The following is an 18596-nucleotide window of genomic DNA, read 5'->3' on the forward strand; positions in this document are numbered from 1 at the left end:
ACACTTAAATCTTGACCTGTTTGCCCCGTCTTGAATATTTTCATGTTTAGTGTAGTAGTAGTAGTAGTAGTAATGGAGGCATGTGATGCAAGAAAGCAAGCGTATGTAGCATTAGCCAAAAAAAAAAAAATAATAATAATAATAATAAATAAATAATAAATAAATAAATAAAAATAAAAACAAAAAGCAATTTCACACATCCATTCCCTCTAAAAGTTTGTCCAGTTCCTCCTTGAATTTATTTAAGCTATCAACTTCCACAATGACAGATGGAAGTTTGTTCCAGAAATTAACCACCCACTGGCTAAAGACAAATTTCCGCACATATAATCTACAATTATCTTTCCTCAATTTGAATTTATGTCCACTCAGGTTCGTAATCTGAGCAAGCGGAAGAATCTCATCAGAATTCAGCGTGCTCAACCCATTCAAGGCCTTATACACCTCAATCAGATCGCCTCGTTGGTGCCTAGTCTTCAGCCGCTGCAATTTGCAGTAGTTGAGCCTTTCTTGGTAACTCCAGGGGCTCACATCTGGTGAGTATGGGCTTGGCACACCCAGCTGGATATCATCATTCTTCTCTTCTTGGGCTCTCTTCTCTCTTCTCTTTTTCTTCTTCTTCTTCTTTTCTCTCTCTCTCTCTCTCTCTCTCTCTCTCTCTCTCTCTCTCTCTCTCTCTCTCTCTCTCTCTCAGGATAACTCGGGATTTTTTTTTTTTTTTTTTTTTTTTTTTGGCTGGTGTGGCATAAGCCTCAGGCTTCCTTGCACCGTGTGGCTAATAATAATAAAAAGACCACCCTTTCGTTCCAATCACCAATCTTATTGCCCTCCTCTGTACACGCTCAAGCAACGTACATCCCCAGAGGCGGATTTAACGGCGGGCTCACCGGGCGCGCCTTTCTGAAGTCGGGGCCCTGGGCCCCGACTTCAGAAGGGCCCACGCAAAACCCCAACAAATTAGTTGAACATATTGGTTAAAACTTTGTGATTATTATTATGCTATTATTAATTATATTATACATATATTATATTCAAATTTTATTGGAAATAAAACATTAATAGTACATAATATTTTTTATTTATTTAAAAAATTGGTTAACATGTATTTTTATTTTCCCTGTCTCTCTCTTTTTTTTAGGGGGCCCTGTATTTTCTTCTGCGCCCGGGGCTTCAACCGACCTTAATCCGCTCCTGTACATCCCACTTAAAATGATACCTCCAGACCTGTACGCAGTACTCAAGGCGTGGCTTGGCCATTTTGTTATACAACGGGATAATCACCTCATTTTTCCTACTAGCAAAATTCCTGTATATCATTGACAATACCCCATGACCTGCTCTGGCAGTCTGTCTGCATTGCTCAGAAAACTTCATGTCTGACTGCACAATTACTCCCAGATCTTTTTCATTTTCTACCACCCTAAATGTAGTACCACACAGTTGGTACGTTTCTCTGGGGTTACTTCTACCCATATGCAGTACTTTGCATTTGTCAATGCAAAGCATTTTGAAGATAATGTATGTAATCATATGGATAAATGTGTATTCATTAACCCCTTCAGTATAAGCAACAGAGCGACATTACCTCTTCTTAAAATAATAATGTTTTGTTTATATGATTTATTCGTATAGGGGAAGGGGAGTTAACCTGTCGACATGAAATTTGGTGTAAACGTTCCCTAAATACACAATATGTATATTTTGAATAAGTCCTGAAATTTTGGAAAGTTTCTGTGTGGGAATGGGGGAGGGGACTATGAATCAAATTGGGCTTACAACATTCCCAGGAACCAGTTTCTTTCTTGAGTGATGCCTGAACCCGAACATCCAAAACACATTTCCATTTTTTAAAAAATATGGATATTTGTTTTGTTTTGTTTTTACAGAGAAAGAAAACTTAAATTAAATTAAATTAAAGTAAATTAAGAAAAAAATTAGGGCTACCGAAGAACTGACTTATATGCTCACGTGTCTTATGTCCATAAATTGCTTGTGTTCTACGGTCGATTTACCTGTTCTGCTGGATAAAAACTCGTTTCCGGGATGGGGAGAAACCTTGCCATCCACGCCTGAGACTGACTAACTTAGCAATTGAGTGGAAAAAGCCCATAAAAAGTTCCTCGCGTCATTGACGGAATTCGAACTCGGGCCTTTTCCACCCAGCGTGTGGAGGATGGTGATTATTAGCACTGCTACCCATGCAGACTATACTCGGTACAGCCACCGCCACCAGAGGAGCAACACAATTCCTTCCATTCCCTTCATTTTTTTTTTTTTTTTTTAATCAAGAAACTGATTGGCCATCCTGCTGACACGTGAGATTCTTCTCACTCCTTTGCCTAATACCGAACAAAAGGCTTATATTGAGATATTAATGTAAGAACAAATAAGAATTTAAATAAACAAATAAAAAAGAAAAAATACTGCTTGGTTCGAGATTTAATGGGTAAGGTTGATGCCCTAACGCTGTTATTCTGTTTTAGTGTAAATGTTTAACTAACGCATACTTGTATCGCAATCAAATTTATCCCACTGAAGCCTATTTCCCTGCTCTTTTAATTTTAATCGCACCCCTCAGATTGTGCACATTTCAACGCACTATTTTTAAGCGCCTTGGAGTACGATTGAATTCCAAGTGTACGATGTCTTTATAGTTTAAAAAAATAATAAAATTTCCAACATCACTGTAACCTTTATGCCATACACACGCTTGGCTGTACTTCATGGAATCTTCACTATATGCTTGTTGTAACAACAGTAAGCGTTTTCGATTGGGACTTTTTTTAGAGTACGTAAGTTGACACTACCATGCTATTTATTCTGACATTTTATTATTTCTACGCACGAAAACTTTACGCACTTGAACATAGTGGGGATTCTAGTTTGACATGTTGATAAGTTGACAGGTCAGGCGCTTTTCTTTTAAACATCAGAACTCGAATATCACTTCCAGATATGCACATACCCAGTGCCGGATTAAGGCATGGGCTAGCAGGGCCCTTGTCCGCGACGCCATTCTTTAAGGGACGCCAAATTTTACAAATCATGAAAAAAAAATAAAAAATAAAATAAAAAAATAAAAATATATATATATATATCCTTAGTAAAGGGGGGAGGGGGCGCTGAAAAATCTTTCTGCCTGGGGCGCAAAAATACCTTGGTCCGGCACTGCACATACCTGTTGTAAGTACTGTATATTACTACCATGCAACACGACTGTTACTCCCATTTCCGGAAGATTTTTTTTTATGTAAATTCTTTTTTGGAAACTTTTCGAAAGCACGTTGTATTTTGATAGAAAAACTGAACGGCTAAGTTTAAAGAACATAAAACCGTAGAATTTTATTAAGTGTTCTCTAAAGTTATAACCTTAATAATTAATTAATAAAGAAAACTATATATTTGCTTTATATTTATTAATCACAAAATGTATTATATTTATTAATCACAATTTTTTTTTAAAATGTTCATTAAAAATAAAAAAATTTAAAAGTATTAAAAATATTCCCAAGTCCACAAAAAACAAAAAAATCATTTAATTTAAGAAAAAATCGATCGCGTCTGAAACGTAACGCACCACATTAACTTATTTTATTTATGGTCTGAAAACTATAGGTGAGCCAGAGGAATGATTTTTCGACTTTTAGGCCGGCAACGTTTATAAAAAAAGATTTTAGCATTTGATCTGAAATAAGGAAAACTATTAGAAATGGATTTTTCCTGTTTTCCTTGTAAACTAAACGCTTTGTTGACAAGTGCCTACCACATGTGTAACACCGCATAAAAACGTGGTGACAATATGATTCCGTGCTGCTGTTGAATATACCTTTGGATGCGACGTCATCATGCCAAAGAAATGGCTGAAAACATTTGACGGTTGCTTCGACCATGACTGGCAGATGAAATACACGACATGTCATTCTTTTGTGTTTCTTTTTATTGACGTGGGATTTTGAATTAACATGCGTTCAGCTCCTTCGAAACTCAAGGAAGAAATATTGAAATGGCACGTTACTCTTCTGCACGAAAGACGAAGATACCAGGAAGTCGGGGGAATGCCGTCACGGTAACGGTCCAGATTGACAACTCCGTGAATCTCGACAAGGTGAATGCACTGTTCATGGACTGACCTCTGCCCTTTGCCTAAATATGTGTTAATAAGAATATTTCAAGCAAAAAAGTTTCAGCAGAGCGTTTTTTTCCTAACGTGGGGTTGCCCCCCCCCCTTTTTTTGTTACTTTCCATTTTTCTGTAATGAGCAATCAAGTCGCTGCTAAGAGACATTACTACTTTCTTTTATAACACTGAACTACGTGCTGTCATTTTGATGTTGGTAATCGGGCACTCTGTTGTTTCATGGTTCACTGCATGTGCTCGCATTAAATTTCATACCCGATAAAGCCCAACTCCATTGTTTTTGTGCGCTTGTACCACGAGGCTCGTATGGTGGCGGGTGCGTAAGGAAATTCGTTTTCCACACGGCAGAGCAGTGTGTCACAGTGAATGACAGGAAGCTCACTTCTACCAGGTTGTGAAATTTTAGAAGATTAAATGCTCAAGGAAAAGAAAGCGGAGATGCTGTTGACCGAGTTTGAAAATCGGGTTAGCGTACACTGAACTGTCTTCTTCTCTTGATGTTTCTGAGATATGTAAATGAATAATAGAATAACATTGTCGCTTTCAGAATGACCGAATTGGCCCGGCAATTAGCCCTCCCCCCCATTTTTTTTAAGTATGGGTGAGCAGGAAAACAATTCCCTTTGATTTTTTTCTGAAGCAGTAATAGTTGTCTTTACAATTTTTTTTTTTTTTTTTTTGTTGACTTAACTGTTGCAGACCTGGTGTAGCTTCTTCATAATTAAACTCCTGCTATTAACAAAATGTCCCCTCGAGACCCTTGATTCCTCCAAGCATTAAAATTAAATTATCCGAAAATAGAATGACAAGCTTTTGGAGGTTAGTTATGCTTGAAGGACTGGCAACTAGGCAGAACAGGGCTGGGTTGGTCTACAACTTCTGTTTCGTTCCAGTCCGTTGGGAGCCTTACTGTTAAGAACGATGTTGTGTGTGAAGCGTTAGAGGAAGTTAGACTTAGTGTGTCTACGGATGGAAAACAGTTCTCCATGCTTCTGACAATGGTAGGTTACATTTTTATATATTGAGAGCAGGACTGTTTGTAAATGCCGGACGTTTGGAAAACATTGGAAAATTAACTGATATTTTATTTATTGATCGGTTATCGCAGAATACGGAGTGCCAAAACAGATAATTCACATAGGTATATGTAAAATGAATTAAAATAGATAAAATTCAGCAAACCATGACATACGATGCTATTAAAAATGTATATATATATATATATATATATCAAAATCCCGTAGTTTTCCAAGTTTTTGAAAAACCATTGTGATTTTTGCCTAAATCAGTAAGAATGCGTGTTATACGTATTACGATAAGTATTTAAAAATAATATCTTTCTTAAAACAAAAAAAACAAAAAAAAAAAACAAAATATGATTTTTATTCATAAGATGTACAGCAAAATCGTGGTAGTAGTTTATATGCGAAACAGTATCAATAAATCAAACTCTTAAATCACGGATGACAGTAAAGTTAATGTTTGACATCAAATGATTAACTTGAGACTGCGCAAATAAATTAATGAGCTGTTTCATATCCAACATATTTAGCCTAGACGCATTATTTCGAATTTTCCGGATTGCACAACGTGAAAATAAAGCGATTGCTGCGTATTAAAAAAAAATATGAGTAAATAATAATTTTAATGTACTCTTGCCAATATTGCAGTTTCTTTAGGAATACTTTTAACTTTGCTTAACTTGTTTAATTTTGCTTTGATGCAACTGGAGAAAGATCATTCTCAAAGTTAAAGTAACAAAAATATATATGTCAGAACACCAACTCCACCTTTTGGACTCGGCTAACGTGTATATTTCGCTTTAAAAAAAAAAGTTAAAAAAAAATGATCTTTAAAAAATGATTCCTTTTTGTGATTTTTAAACAACAAATATTGATATTGCCACTTAAAAATGTATCATTTTTAATAACTGTTATTTATTATTTAAAGGATGGTTTAGCAGTTACTGTACAAATAATAATTTTAAAAAATAAACTTATTTCCGCATTGTCTATTAGTTGCGCTCTGCATATGGACATTCTGCCTCGCTATGAAGAGTAAAGATCTAGAATAACGAAGGAAAAAAGTGCTTATCCCAAAAGCAAATTGCTTTTCTCTGTTTCCATCAACGTGTCCTTGACGACCCAGTAAATATAGCCTTGCATTTTATATCCGTAAGCGAAGCGACTTTGTCGTTTTTCAGGTGTAATAGACTTGTGGTCCCGATTCTTCTCATTGGACTCCTAATTAGAGAGTATTACACGAACCGCCCAAATGGCACGACGCCTGGAGTTCAAATATGGACTACTTCAGTTCTCTGTGTGCTTGTAGGCGCCATGACTTTTGGAAACTTAAGGTCACTGGGAGATACATCAGGTAGCTAAATGAGAGGAAAAGGTGTTACTAGGAAGAACCATAGACACCGGTCATTGTGGCGCCATCGTAGGTATCAGGCGTTCATGTTTCCTGCCTTTTTCTCTGATGTTGTATTGTAATTATTCCTAATATACATATTCTACAGAGCAGTTTCATACTAAAAAAGGTCCCTTTCATCTCTTTTTCTATTTTGATAAACGAAAATTATTCAAAATATTTTAAAATGAAAGCACTTCACCTGTGTCAAGTTTAGAGTCTATTTTTTACAAAAAGAGTCTAAAAATCATTTTTCGTGGTTGTTTTCTCCACGTCTTCAGTGACTGCAAAGTAAAAATAATAAAATGGCTTACTTATTAGTTATCTTTATTATAGTTTTACTGAAATTGTTAATTTTCATTTAATTCTTCAATCTGGAGTTTTAATTTCATTTAATGCTTTATTCTTTAATCTAATGCTTTCAATGTAATTTTAATTTTTAATATTTAATTTAATCTAATCCTAACAACGTGTCCAGTCCATACTAAAGTAAATTACTAAATCTTGCTATTACTCCGTCACAAAAAAACCCAAAAGACCAAACTGAAAACGCTTCCTTATGTATGGTTAAAACTATATATGCTTGATTAGGAATTCTGGACACAGGTGTCGCTATTAGTTTATTGCTTAAAATTAAGTAGTAACATTTATTATGAGGAATGGAAACGTGGTTATATCACTAAAGCTATCGAATTGAACTTTTAGGAAACACTTGAACCACGAAAGAAATTCAACAACAGCATTAATTAATTTGTTGTATTTATTTTATGGTTCAGTTGTCTCCTAAGTTCACTTCAATAGCTATAAAATGAAGTAGGATTAATTGTTAACTGGAATTAAGAAGGATTAGCAGAGGCGGATTAAGCGGTAAGCGGACTAAGCGGCCGCGTAGGGCCCGGAATACTAAGGGGATTCGATGAAAATTATGTTTTTTTGTATACAATCAACCGTCCTATAACGCGGTATTATTTAAGCTTTTGAAGGGAATTTATTTGAGTTTTGGCGGGATTCTAACTTTTAACTGGACATCAGGGGATGAAACTAGTATAGCATAAATAGGCAAAAATTAAGTAAATATATATTATTTTAATTACACAAAAAAATCGACCCCTCCCAAAATAATAATTTGATTTAAATTTAAATACGATTTATGATATGCGGAAAGAGGGCTACATATAAAATAAAAATTTGATGTTTGTAATTTTTTTTAGTTTAAAAGCAAATTGCCCTGACAGGCCGCTATTTTTCATAATGAGATTTTTTTGTAAGAAAAACGATCATAATTCGGAAAAGGGCCCCCGAAATTTTTACCGCTTGGGGCCCCCCACTTGGCTTGATCCACCTCTGAGGATTAGGTTGGTTCAGGACTGTTTTTGAATATATAGATCTGGTTCTATCTGTGTCCCTTTGTTTTGGTTTATGTTATTTTCTATTGTCCCAGTCATAAATTCTTCTTTATGTATTCTGTTATTGTATAATTTTTCTCTTTCTATTATGCAATCTTCTATTATTGAACCTATCAGTTGTTAGAGCTGCGGGTTTAGGGAAACATCCAACTGTGTCCCTCTGTCCATAAGTAGGAGATGGGGTTATTGTTGTTATTATGGAGTTTTAGGTGCATCAGTACCTTAGACCATATTGCGCCGTACAGGGCCGCCGCAAGTGGGTAGGCGAGGTAAGCGCGGGTGGCAGTTCATGAGTGCGCCGAATTATTATTATTATTATTTTTATTGTTTTCTGATTGGTTAACGCTTATCAGTATGCAACATTTATGGCCGCAAATTTTATTTTGCTTATTGGCGGCACATAGGAATGCAGCGCTACTGGCGCCGTATATAATATATGTGTGTAAATTGGCGTGTGCTCTTTGGTCGATTTGCCTGTTCAACCAAAATAAAAACTCGAGTTTCCTGCATTAATCTTAATCCTTTTCTATCTGGTGTGGTGAGGACGGTGATTATATCAACTGTGCTACCGCGACGGCATGGAAGACCGGATCTAACTTTGTTATTCTGCTGTTGGCTATGTCAGGATATGTGTTCTTTGATTTTCACGAATAACCACGTTTACTGTTATTACAACCCCCTGCAGTTTATAATGATTGCAAGAATCCTACATTTGGAAGAAATAGAAGGGCAGATTTTTAAGAGGACTTTTAGTGTTTTACCTCATAAAATTCTGGTTGTATTTATTATGTTGTGTTTTCTGGTAATTTTTGCCGTTTGTTCCCTTATTGAGTGCTTAAGGAATATATATATATATATATATTGGGTGTTCTGTTTACTCGGATATCTAGTGTTCCTCAGTGGAGTATGACCTCCTTTCTCTAAAAGCAAATGTTCCATAAATCATCGATAGGAAACCATGCGCCTTCCTTTTCCATCTATGTACACTGCTCGGAGAACTTCATGTCCGACTATATCGTAATTTTCAAGTCCTATTCTTCCTCTGCTATTGTTTTTAATTCAATCCCACCATGTGTAAGTCATTTTGCTATTTCCAAAATATAACACCCTTAATTTTGCTGCATTAAAACATAACTGCCACTTTTCTAACCATCCCTGAAGTCTGTCTTAAGTCGTCCTGAAGAAGCGCTGATCATTAATCACTTTCGCAATCTTCACATCATTTGCAAATTTTGATATCACTCTCTGTGTGTCTTGGTGGATATCATTAGTGAAAATCAGAAACAACAGTGATTCCTAAAACCGATCCTTGGGGAGCTCCACTTCTAACGTTAGCTCAATCTGAAAAGCCACCATTGAGCAAAACCATCTGCTCTTACCTGCAGTCAACGTATGATCCATCTTAGAGTCTTACCCGAAATCGCAACATGTTCCAGTTTATGCAGTAACCTCGCATGAGGGACTAAATCAAATGTTTTGCTAAAATCCAAATAAGTAATGTTGAAATTAACCTAATCTAACCTACATCCAGCTCATGAGTGTGTGTGTGTGTTTGTCAAAATAGGGTTAAAATCAGAATAGTTAAACATGATTTATTTATTATTATGATTATTAATATTAGCCATATGGTGCAAGGAAGCATGAGGCTTTTGCTGCACCAGCCAAAAAAAAAATTTCTAAGTTACCATGAGAGAGAGAGAGAGAGAGAGAGAGAGAGAGAGAGAGACGTAGAAGGGAATCACCAGGAAAGAGAAGAATGATGATATCCAGCTGAGGATCCTGGGTGTGCCAAGCCCATACTCACCAGATGTGATTCCCCTTAACAAAACCGTGTTGTGTATGTATTCCATTTATACTTATATGTTTCTGTCAATTCTCCAACGCAGAGGAATCTCTCCGAGTTCAATGATGCCCGTCTCTAAAGTTTTTTTTTTTTTTTTTTTTTAATAAACAATAATTTGTAATTTCAGTATCGCTAATTTCGTATTGCTTAGTCTCGATCGCTTGAAAGATCGATTTGAAGTAAGTACCTGTTCGATTTTTCAGCGACATCAGCTGCGTTATCTAAGACTTTTTCACACAAGTTGGTGATTAAATAATAAAATAAAATAAAATAATAAAAAAACAGCAGTTAAAAGATACCGAAACTGTGTTGTGTTGTGTACAAGTACAAGAGGGTGTCATTGATTTTACACTTAATCCGTCTATGTATAAGAATCTGCTCTTTACTCTGTTTTGTTAATCGAAATTTTGTATATATTTTAATTCTAGTTTTGTGTTGATTAATACTGTTTTGTATTGATTTTGTGAAATTCTCGGCGTTCTCACCATTATCTAGGACCTGCGTGCCCTGTGAATGAGAAGTCTATAAATAAATGCTTATATTTATCTAAATCAACTACTGATACTTTTTGCCATTTCTGGTATTTTTTTAATTGGAACTTTCTGATTATTCATATGCTTTATAAAGAAGCATTAAATAAATAAATCTATATATATATAACTTTTGTTTTAATAGACGCAAAATTAAAGACAGGCTTATTTTTATTTTAAGTTACATTCTTAAAGTATACCTTTACTTCAATCTTAAATTACAGAACCTTGATAGTACAGTATATAACAGAACTATGGTGCTCAGTACGTTCTACGTTGATATCAATATTTGTAGAAGAATAAGAGAATTTTACCTCAATATGATAGAACACTTCCGTATGATACTCTCCAGAAATTTCCGGCGAAATATTATATAGTTTCATATTGAAGTGTTCTACGTATCGTATTGAGGTAAATTTCTCACAACATTTTTATGTTCATATTGATGTCATGAAATGTGGCTGTGTATAACAGGCGTTATACACAGCCACATTTCACGTAGAGGACACAGGTGTTAAACAGTACAAAACATAGATGATTTTTTATTCATCTTACTATTTTTCGTCCTACAACATCATTACTTTGAAGAGAAAGATTTTGTTGGTAAACAACTAAATCTACTTTCATCCTGGAGTTTTTGGATGAAATTTTTGACAACAGGAGGATGGATTCTAACCGCTGCCCCGAGGTGTATGGCAAAGTACTGGGGTTGCCTCCAGTGTCACCTGATTCAAACCAGTGCGATTTTTATGCTAAAGTTATCTCAGAAACAGCGTTTCAGAAGAATGTATGAACCATTCCTGCCGGAAGAAAGCAAATGAAGATGAAATTTATTCTATATCGAAGAAAACATTTGAGCATGTTCTTCGCAACTTCACGCCCCTATTGGGACACATTATTGATAAACGTGGAGGACACAAAACATGTTGTGGCATGAATGCAGACAGGCTGCCAGGGTAGGTCATGGGGTTTTGTCAATGATATATAGGAATTTTGCTAGTAGGGAAAAGGAGGTGATTGTTCCTCTGTATAAGGCAATGGTCAGGCCACGCTTTCAGTACTGCGTACAGGTCTGGAGGCCTCATTTTAGGAAGGATGTAGATTTGCTTGAGCGTGTACAGAGAAGGGCAACAAGATTGGTGAGGGGAATGAAGGGATCCTCTTATCAAGAGAGGCTTAAGTTCTGCAAATTGCAGTGGCTGGAGACTAGGCACCTGCGGGGTGACCCGATTGAGGTGTATAAGGCCTTGAATGGGTTGAGCACGCTGAATTCTGATGGGATTCTTCCACTTGTTCAGATTACGAACCTAAGGGGGCATAAATTCAAATTAAGAAAAGACAGATGCAGAATAGATGTGCGGAAATTTGCCTTTAGCCAGCGGGTGGTTAATTGCTGGAACAAACTTCCATCTGTCGTTAGGGAAATTGATAGGTTAAATAAATTTAAGGAGGAACTGGACAGACATTTGGAGGGAATGGTGTGATTTTTTTTTTTTTTTTTTTTGGCTGATGCTGCATAAGCTCATACACTTGCTTTCTTGCATCACATGCCACTACTACTACTAATTTCCCAACACCGCTAAATATAGCACAAGTGTTAATTTCTATTTCTAAACTATATTTTGTTCTTCAGTTGAATAAAATGGTATAATGAATAAAAAATCAATCTATGCATACCAACACCTATAACTAGCGTTGCTCTCAGTTGTAAGCCAGTGTGGCAGAGTACCTGCTGACAGGTCAACGTGTCAGGCTTCGGGACGACTGCCTCACTGCAGAACGGCATTTGTTAAGCTGATGTTATTGGAAGCACTAGAAACTTGTTTACGATTTTAATTTATGGTGAGGCTCACAGAAATTACGTAGCTACTGTTCGCAAATACTCCAAAAAATTTCCAACTCAACAAGTACCAAATCATAAAACATTTGCTATTACGGAGAAGCAACTTAGAAAAACATATGCTGAAACCATTACAAGTAAACTCTGGTGGAGGGAGATTTCAACGAACTGCAAATTCGAAGAGCAAATACCTATTGTAGTGCTGTACGAGTATCTCGTACAAGTACTAGAAGGTTGTCAGGTCGCATAAATAGTTCATGTGCAAGCTTATGGAAGACATTACATGATTAGGTTTTTATTTTTAGCTGTAGAATATGTACCTATTTTACTTCTGTGCAGTTTTGAAATACCCTGTATAACGCCAGTTGAAATTGGCAAAAATTGTTTCAGTGGATGTATACTATTCGGAGAAAGAGCTTCATGTTTCCCACATAAGCATGCACCTTCCCTGTACAAAGTCATTGTCATTAGAATTATAAACTCTTCAAGAGAAAAAGACATTATTTTTTATCTTCTCTCGTATAATCTACGGTGTTATTTAACTAATTTTAACGTTCATCTAAACATAGCAATATTACTCATCCCATAATCGGCAATTCCCTGCCATATTTTAATAGCTGTCTTTCCTGTTTTGATAGATAAGACTTGGCCATTGCTGACCAAGTTCAACTCTGCTATCACATAAGCAAATTAGCATCACCGCATCTGAGTAAATTCATTGACTTGTCTATCTGTATACATATTATAATGTTGTATATGTTTATTTTTGTAATTTTATTATTTTCTTCTTCCTTTTCAGTTACAACATGAAATCGTGGACCTCAGAAGAAAAATCGTCCGTGCCGAAAAAGCTTTGCGAGATGTGGAGGAGCGAATGTTCCAGCAGAAGGTCCAGAATAATCGACTTGTACTAACTATGCGTATCAAGATGCAGCGACAGAATGATGCCATACAAGGACTCCTTAAAGATCGAGATCAGTTAATGGTCCATATCTCATCGAAGCTCCTACTTTTAGAATCCGAACTCAGGAAAGAACAGAAACAAATTCATAAATTACTGGAGGATAAAGATTTCCTCATACAGGAACAGGCAAAAGAAATTACTGCTTTGAAAGAAATTCAGCGGAAAAAGTCGGAGACGTTAGGAGATACACTAACATCATCATCTCCACTTAGCCACGAGGATGAAAACATCGAAGTGGATATAAGTCATTCCTCAGACATATTTAGTGTTAAGGACGGTGAAGATTCAGAAGATTCCTTGTGTAGCTTCTCATCTAAAGAAGCTGAAACATATGATTACTATTTAAAATCCTCGCAGAGTTCTGCTGAATGTAAACATGTAACAGATACTGACACTGATTCTGGAACTTCGTCTTTGCCCGATTTGTGTCGGGAGAGTTCTCCTCTAATTTCTACAAACGTTGCTGTGAAGTCAGTGATAAACCTGGATGATTCTGTCGATACAGAACCAGAAATTAACCCTAGAATTTTACAGCTTAGTGGTAGTTACGAAAGACTCACGGACCTAGGTTTTAAATCTAACTCTTTAAATGCAGGTTATAGCCGTGTCTTAAGCAATCATCGTTCCGTAATCCGACCCAGAGACATTAAATACAAACGTCTACCCAAGTTCCAGAAAAGACCGGAAAATACTGCCACTGATATTATTAGGCAAGGAGTTCCTGTATCACTATAGCCTAATTCGCATGATTTTACTACAGAAATAACGATATACCCAGGAGCACCCAAAGTTGTATATGTCTCCTGTACATTTGATACGTCTTAGCTTTTAAAAACATTTAGAGGTTTAAATTACCATTTAATGGATGATGCAATGGTTTGCTGGTGTATATATTAAAAATAAACACAGAGAACAGCTGTCAACTTTCTGAATACTTGAAAAGTACAGTATACAGTAGATCGCTGATTATCCGGCAATTAAACATCGACTTCTTATATTATCCAGTGATCGGTTGTGTATGAAAAAGAGAGAGAGGCGCACCCAAGCTGCAGCTCGTATTATCAAAACTTATCTGTTATGCCTGTCTTAGGGCTCATTCATTTTTATCTACAGTGAAATCGTATCGGCTTACCGTATATTCCGGCGTATGAGTCGACCTTTGAAGCTCTAAAAAATCTAAAATTTGAGTATCCACTTATACTCCGATTATAAAATGATGAGCCCGAAAACCGATGAAATTCATTGGAGGTCGATTTTTGGGTTTATTTTTCGAGTATTCGAAAAGTAAACTTTTGATTTCTTACAGCAAACGAACCTTCCGGAAATAGGCATTGTTTACAAAGAAACCAATTGAGAGTACAGCAATGAACAGGCAAAAAGGTATGGCTCGGTCAGATAATTAAGTAGAGCCTCCCATGTGCACATACGTTAATAAGAGCAATGTCAACTTCACACCAATGCCTGTAAGTTTTGTTAACTGGCTTTATTATAATAATAATTATTATTATTGTTCTTATATTATTTTCTCCCTAATTGGGGGTTTCACCTCGTGACGGGTATTGCTACCAAGTACACAGAGTGGTTGTTATGTCTGGTGTTACTGTTGGTCGAGGAACTCTGCCTATCCTGCAGGTGTTCAGGTTTGCGACTTTGTGAAGTTCCTTGTAGGTGTTCGTTGGGAGATCTGTTGCATCTAGGCTGTTATGTAGGATCTTTGGCACCATACCTGTGGTTGACACGATGATCGGGATGGTCGTGACGTTGCATATGCCACATCTCTTTGATCTCTTGTCTTAGGTTCGTGTACTTCCTGATTTTTTCCTCATGGGTTTTCTGGAAGTTGCCAGTGTTGGGCAACGCTATGTCAATCAGATAAGTAGTCTTTTCCTTCTTGTCCACAAGGGTTATGTCCGGTCTGTTGTGCGGGATTGTCCTATCCGTTATTATGGCGCGGTCCCAGTACAGCTTGTGTGTTCGGGTCTCTAGTACTGCCTGGGGTTCGTACTTGTAGTACGGTACACTTTCTTCGATCAACTGGTATTATTATTATTATTAGCCATATGGCGGCGCAAGGAAGCCTGAGGCTTATGCTGCACTAGCCAAAAAAAAAAAAAAAAATTCTGAATTACCCTGAGAGAGAGAGAGTGTCAGAAGTAGAGAGGAATCACCAAGAAAGAGAAGAATGATGATATCCAGCTCAGGACCCTGGGTGTGCCATGCCCATACTCACCAGATGCGAGCCCCTGACTTTGTTTATAAGGGGGAATTGCACAAGCTCACTGCTATCGTCACCGTCCTCCCCACACCGGGTGGAAAAGGTCCCGGTTCGAATCCCGTCGATGACGTGAGTAACTTTAATGGGCTTTTTTCATCCATGGCTGAGTTAGTCGATCTCAGGCGTAGACAGCAAGGTTTTTTCTCCCGGTAACTCGGGTTTTTCGTCCAGCAAAACAGACAAATCGAGCAGAGAACACACGGAATTTACGGAATAAAACGCAATGCAAGGCAAATGAATTTAATTATTCGCGTGGCCTAAAAATAATATAATTTTTATACGTACAGTTCGACAATCATAATTGCCTCGGACTTGTGCGCACAAATTTAAAAAAACAAAAAAAAAAAAAAACAAAAATTAAAGCAGCTGCTCGCAAAGGTAGGTGAGATAAATTTGAAAATAAAAGTGCTTGAAACAACTTCATTCTTGGTAAAGCACGAGGAGGAGTGAATAAGTAAATCACACGTAAAATTATCAAAAACAAGTAAGCAGGAAACTGACCTGAACGTGATATTTATTTTCCAATGTAATCGCCAAACACTAACATTTATACACTTTTTTTCCGATCGCTTATAAAATTCTAGAAACTCACTGAGTGAAAAGATTGGCCCAGTGATATTGATCATATTTAACTTGCATTTCACCAGAAAAAACGTTTGCCACTCTAGCTGTTATTTAAGTGCATCAAACAGTCCTCTAGTCATTTTCGAATAAAAGTAAATGACTAGGGAGGGACTTACCATTTGTTAAGGAATTCAGGGTAAGTTTAGAGGCTGTAGGTAGGATGACCAAGGTTCCCACCCCGAATCATTAATGGTCTCTTGAATCGCATGCGCTGTAATGCTGCCTGGCGTTGTCATGCAACGCCAGGCAGCAATACAGCACATCACAATAGCCAGTTTACAGGCCAATAACCCAGGCCTTTTTTTGCAAATGGAATTTCGAAAGTGTTCAGAAGGGTGCAATATGATATATGCAAATACCTCCAGCCTTTTGTGAAAATGTTCAAGAAGAAACGCTATGACAGTATCAGAAATCAACCACCATTACTTTCCCTGCTAACGGCAGGGCCTTACTCCATTTTGTTAGGATGAACCAAGATGCTTCCATTGCGGTGATGCATAGCTGGATCCGGTTTTAAAATTATGCACCGCGATTGATCGCCGGTGACAGCCCTGACGTTTTTCTGATGAACTGATGCTCCGACATCAAACCGACTTGCTCCGATATAAAACCGACGTCTTTTAACTGAGAGAGTTTCCAGAATTTGATAAAGCAATTGGACAAATGTATATCTGTTTTTTGGTGAATATGTTGAAAAATGAATACGTTCGGGTTAGTTTCTTGCTTCCTTTTTTTTTTTTTTCCTTACCTTGTGACTTACTAATTCTAACCCCTCATCCCCATCGTTATAAATACATAAACAGTTATTGTATATACGTTCAGTTTAACTTACACTCTAAGGCGCCTCCGCAGCCAGGTGAGTAGGAGCAGCAGTGCGTAGCACACGCTTCTTGATTAGACACGGGTTTCGAGCCCGTGACCATCAAATACGGAGGATGCGAAAAGGTCAGGGAATGACCACCGCATATCCCGGAGCAATATGGTATTAGTTGCTAATTCTTCAAATAACAAACAAACTTACACTCTTGTACAGTTTAGGTTACCATAATACAAAGCAATATTTTTATTATGAAAAAGAAAAGCTTTTTTTTTTTTTTTTTTTTTTTTCTGTAAATGGCATAGACTTTCATACAGAGCACGATCTATCTGCACAAATTGCTTCTGCGTTATAATATTTCAGGGAACAAACAGACATTAAATTACACATGCTTATATTTCGTACGGAGCTTTAAGTGCGTGTTTTACGTGTCAGCGTAACTATTGCCATGAGGCATTAGTTGCATTGGCGGAGAAAAAGCCAAACAACCCTCTCCTGAGACCATGGAACCCAACCATTATGAAAAAATAATAATAAATAAAAATTCCTAGCGTTATTAACGGGATTCTAACTCGGACCTTTATCACTTGTTGTGGGGAGGACATTGATTATAACCTGCTCTACCGCAACACATAAGGAACACCCACTTTCATAACGAGTTGCCTCTGTATTGCACTGCTTCAAGCAGAATTTCCCATATAAACAAGGAAGTGCTACTTGAACTATATAAGATCTTTATTGTACAGTAGTAGTACTGAGGTAATTCGTGAAAACAGAGAGCATAATGCATTCAAATAAACAGTATCTTTTTATCTTAATAGGAGAGTGCTGATAATTTCAAATTGTGCAGTATCGTAAAACTCGTGAAGGTAGAGGGTATTCCTCCGGTTCACATAAGCAGTTCAGTACCTCAGTTTCAGAGGGGGAAACGTTGTTCATCTGATGCACAATCTTAATACAGAGCATTCCCCAACTATTACTTTTGATCTTGGTTCCTAACTTGTTCAAATGGTGTGCCAGTTCATTTGGTACATCGTGTATTATGTCTGTAAAACTGTGCGTTCAGCAGTTTAAAAAATAAATAAATTTTCTGTTTATATTTTGTGAAATAAACAGATAATAATAATATTTTTGGAAGACACATAACGTCAGAGGAATTCACAAGATAGAGAAATAAAGAGCATTATCGTATTTAGTAGTCACGGCGGCTTGAAACACAATCACTAAAAGCGCATGTACTGTTGTACCATTTCGCTTGACCACAGCAACTAGGATTCTAGCGGTGATTTTTAGCGCGTTGGAAAACTTTCATGTAACTCTCTTATTCGGCAGCTTGGCAGTGGACGAGTACTGGGAAGTAGCCTTCCTGGCGATCGCAGCTTCTAGGTAGCAAAGTGACCAGAAAGAACTAAACAACACAACGCTGCACTGTACTCATTTCTGGTCATTTTATACAGTTCTGTATCATTAGAGAGTATCGCTGAGGCGTTGAACCAGCTTTCCAGGTCTACCCTACATATATACAACGCATGTCCTTATCTGTAACCATATAGTAAGAAGACTGATCAACTACCAACCTCATTCCCCCACCATAATCAGTGGATACTCAATGATCTATTGTATTTCGTTTTAAGATGACCTATAACCAATGCTTTTACACGGCCGATCCTAAAGTTCAGGGGCGCTGGGTGCCAGAATTAACGCTGGGGAAAAGAACATCAAGGAGGAATTCTACTTTCTTGGACTGA

At 37.0% G+C, this 18596-nt stretch overlaps 1 protein-coding gene across 2 annotated transcripts in view; it reads left to right on the forward strand.

Annotated features, from left to right (window-relative positions):
- LOC150087302 (uncharacterized) overlaps positions 1 to 13910 on the forward strand; it is a 78690-nt gene extending 64780 nt beyond the window's left edge. For both annotated transcript variants that reach the window (XM_090371967.1, XM_090371966.1), the window contains exon 3: positions 12968 to 13910. In XM_090371967.1, coding sequence (XP_090228093.1) covers positions 12968 to 13867 — 900 coding nt within the window. In that variant the 3' untranslated portion in view covers positions 13868 to 13910. The remainder of the gene's footprint in view (positions 1 to 12967) is intronic.
- The last annotated feature ends 4686 nt before the right edge of the window (positions 13911 to 18596 follow it).

This window comes from Mastigoproctus giganteus, chromosome 4 (assembly GCF_048544385.1).
Source record: "Mastigoproctus giganteus isolate SK-2022 chromosome 4, ASM4854438v1, whole genome shotgun sequence".
Taxonomy (NCBI): Eukaryota; Metazoa; Arthropoda; class Arachnida; order Uropygi; family Thelyphonidae; genus Mastigoproctus; species Mastigoproctus giganteus.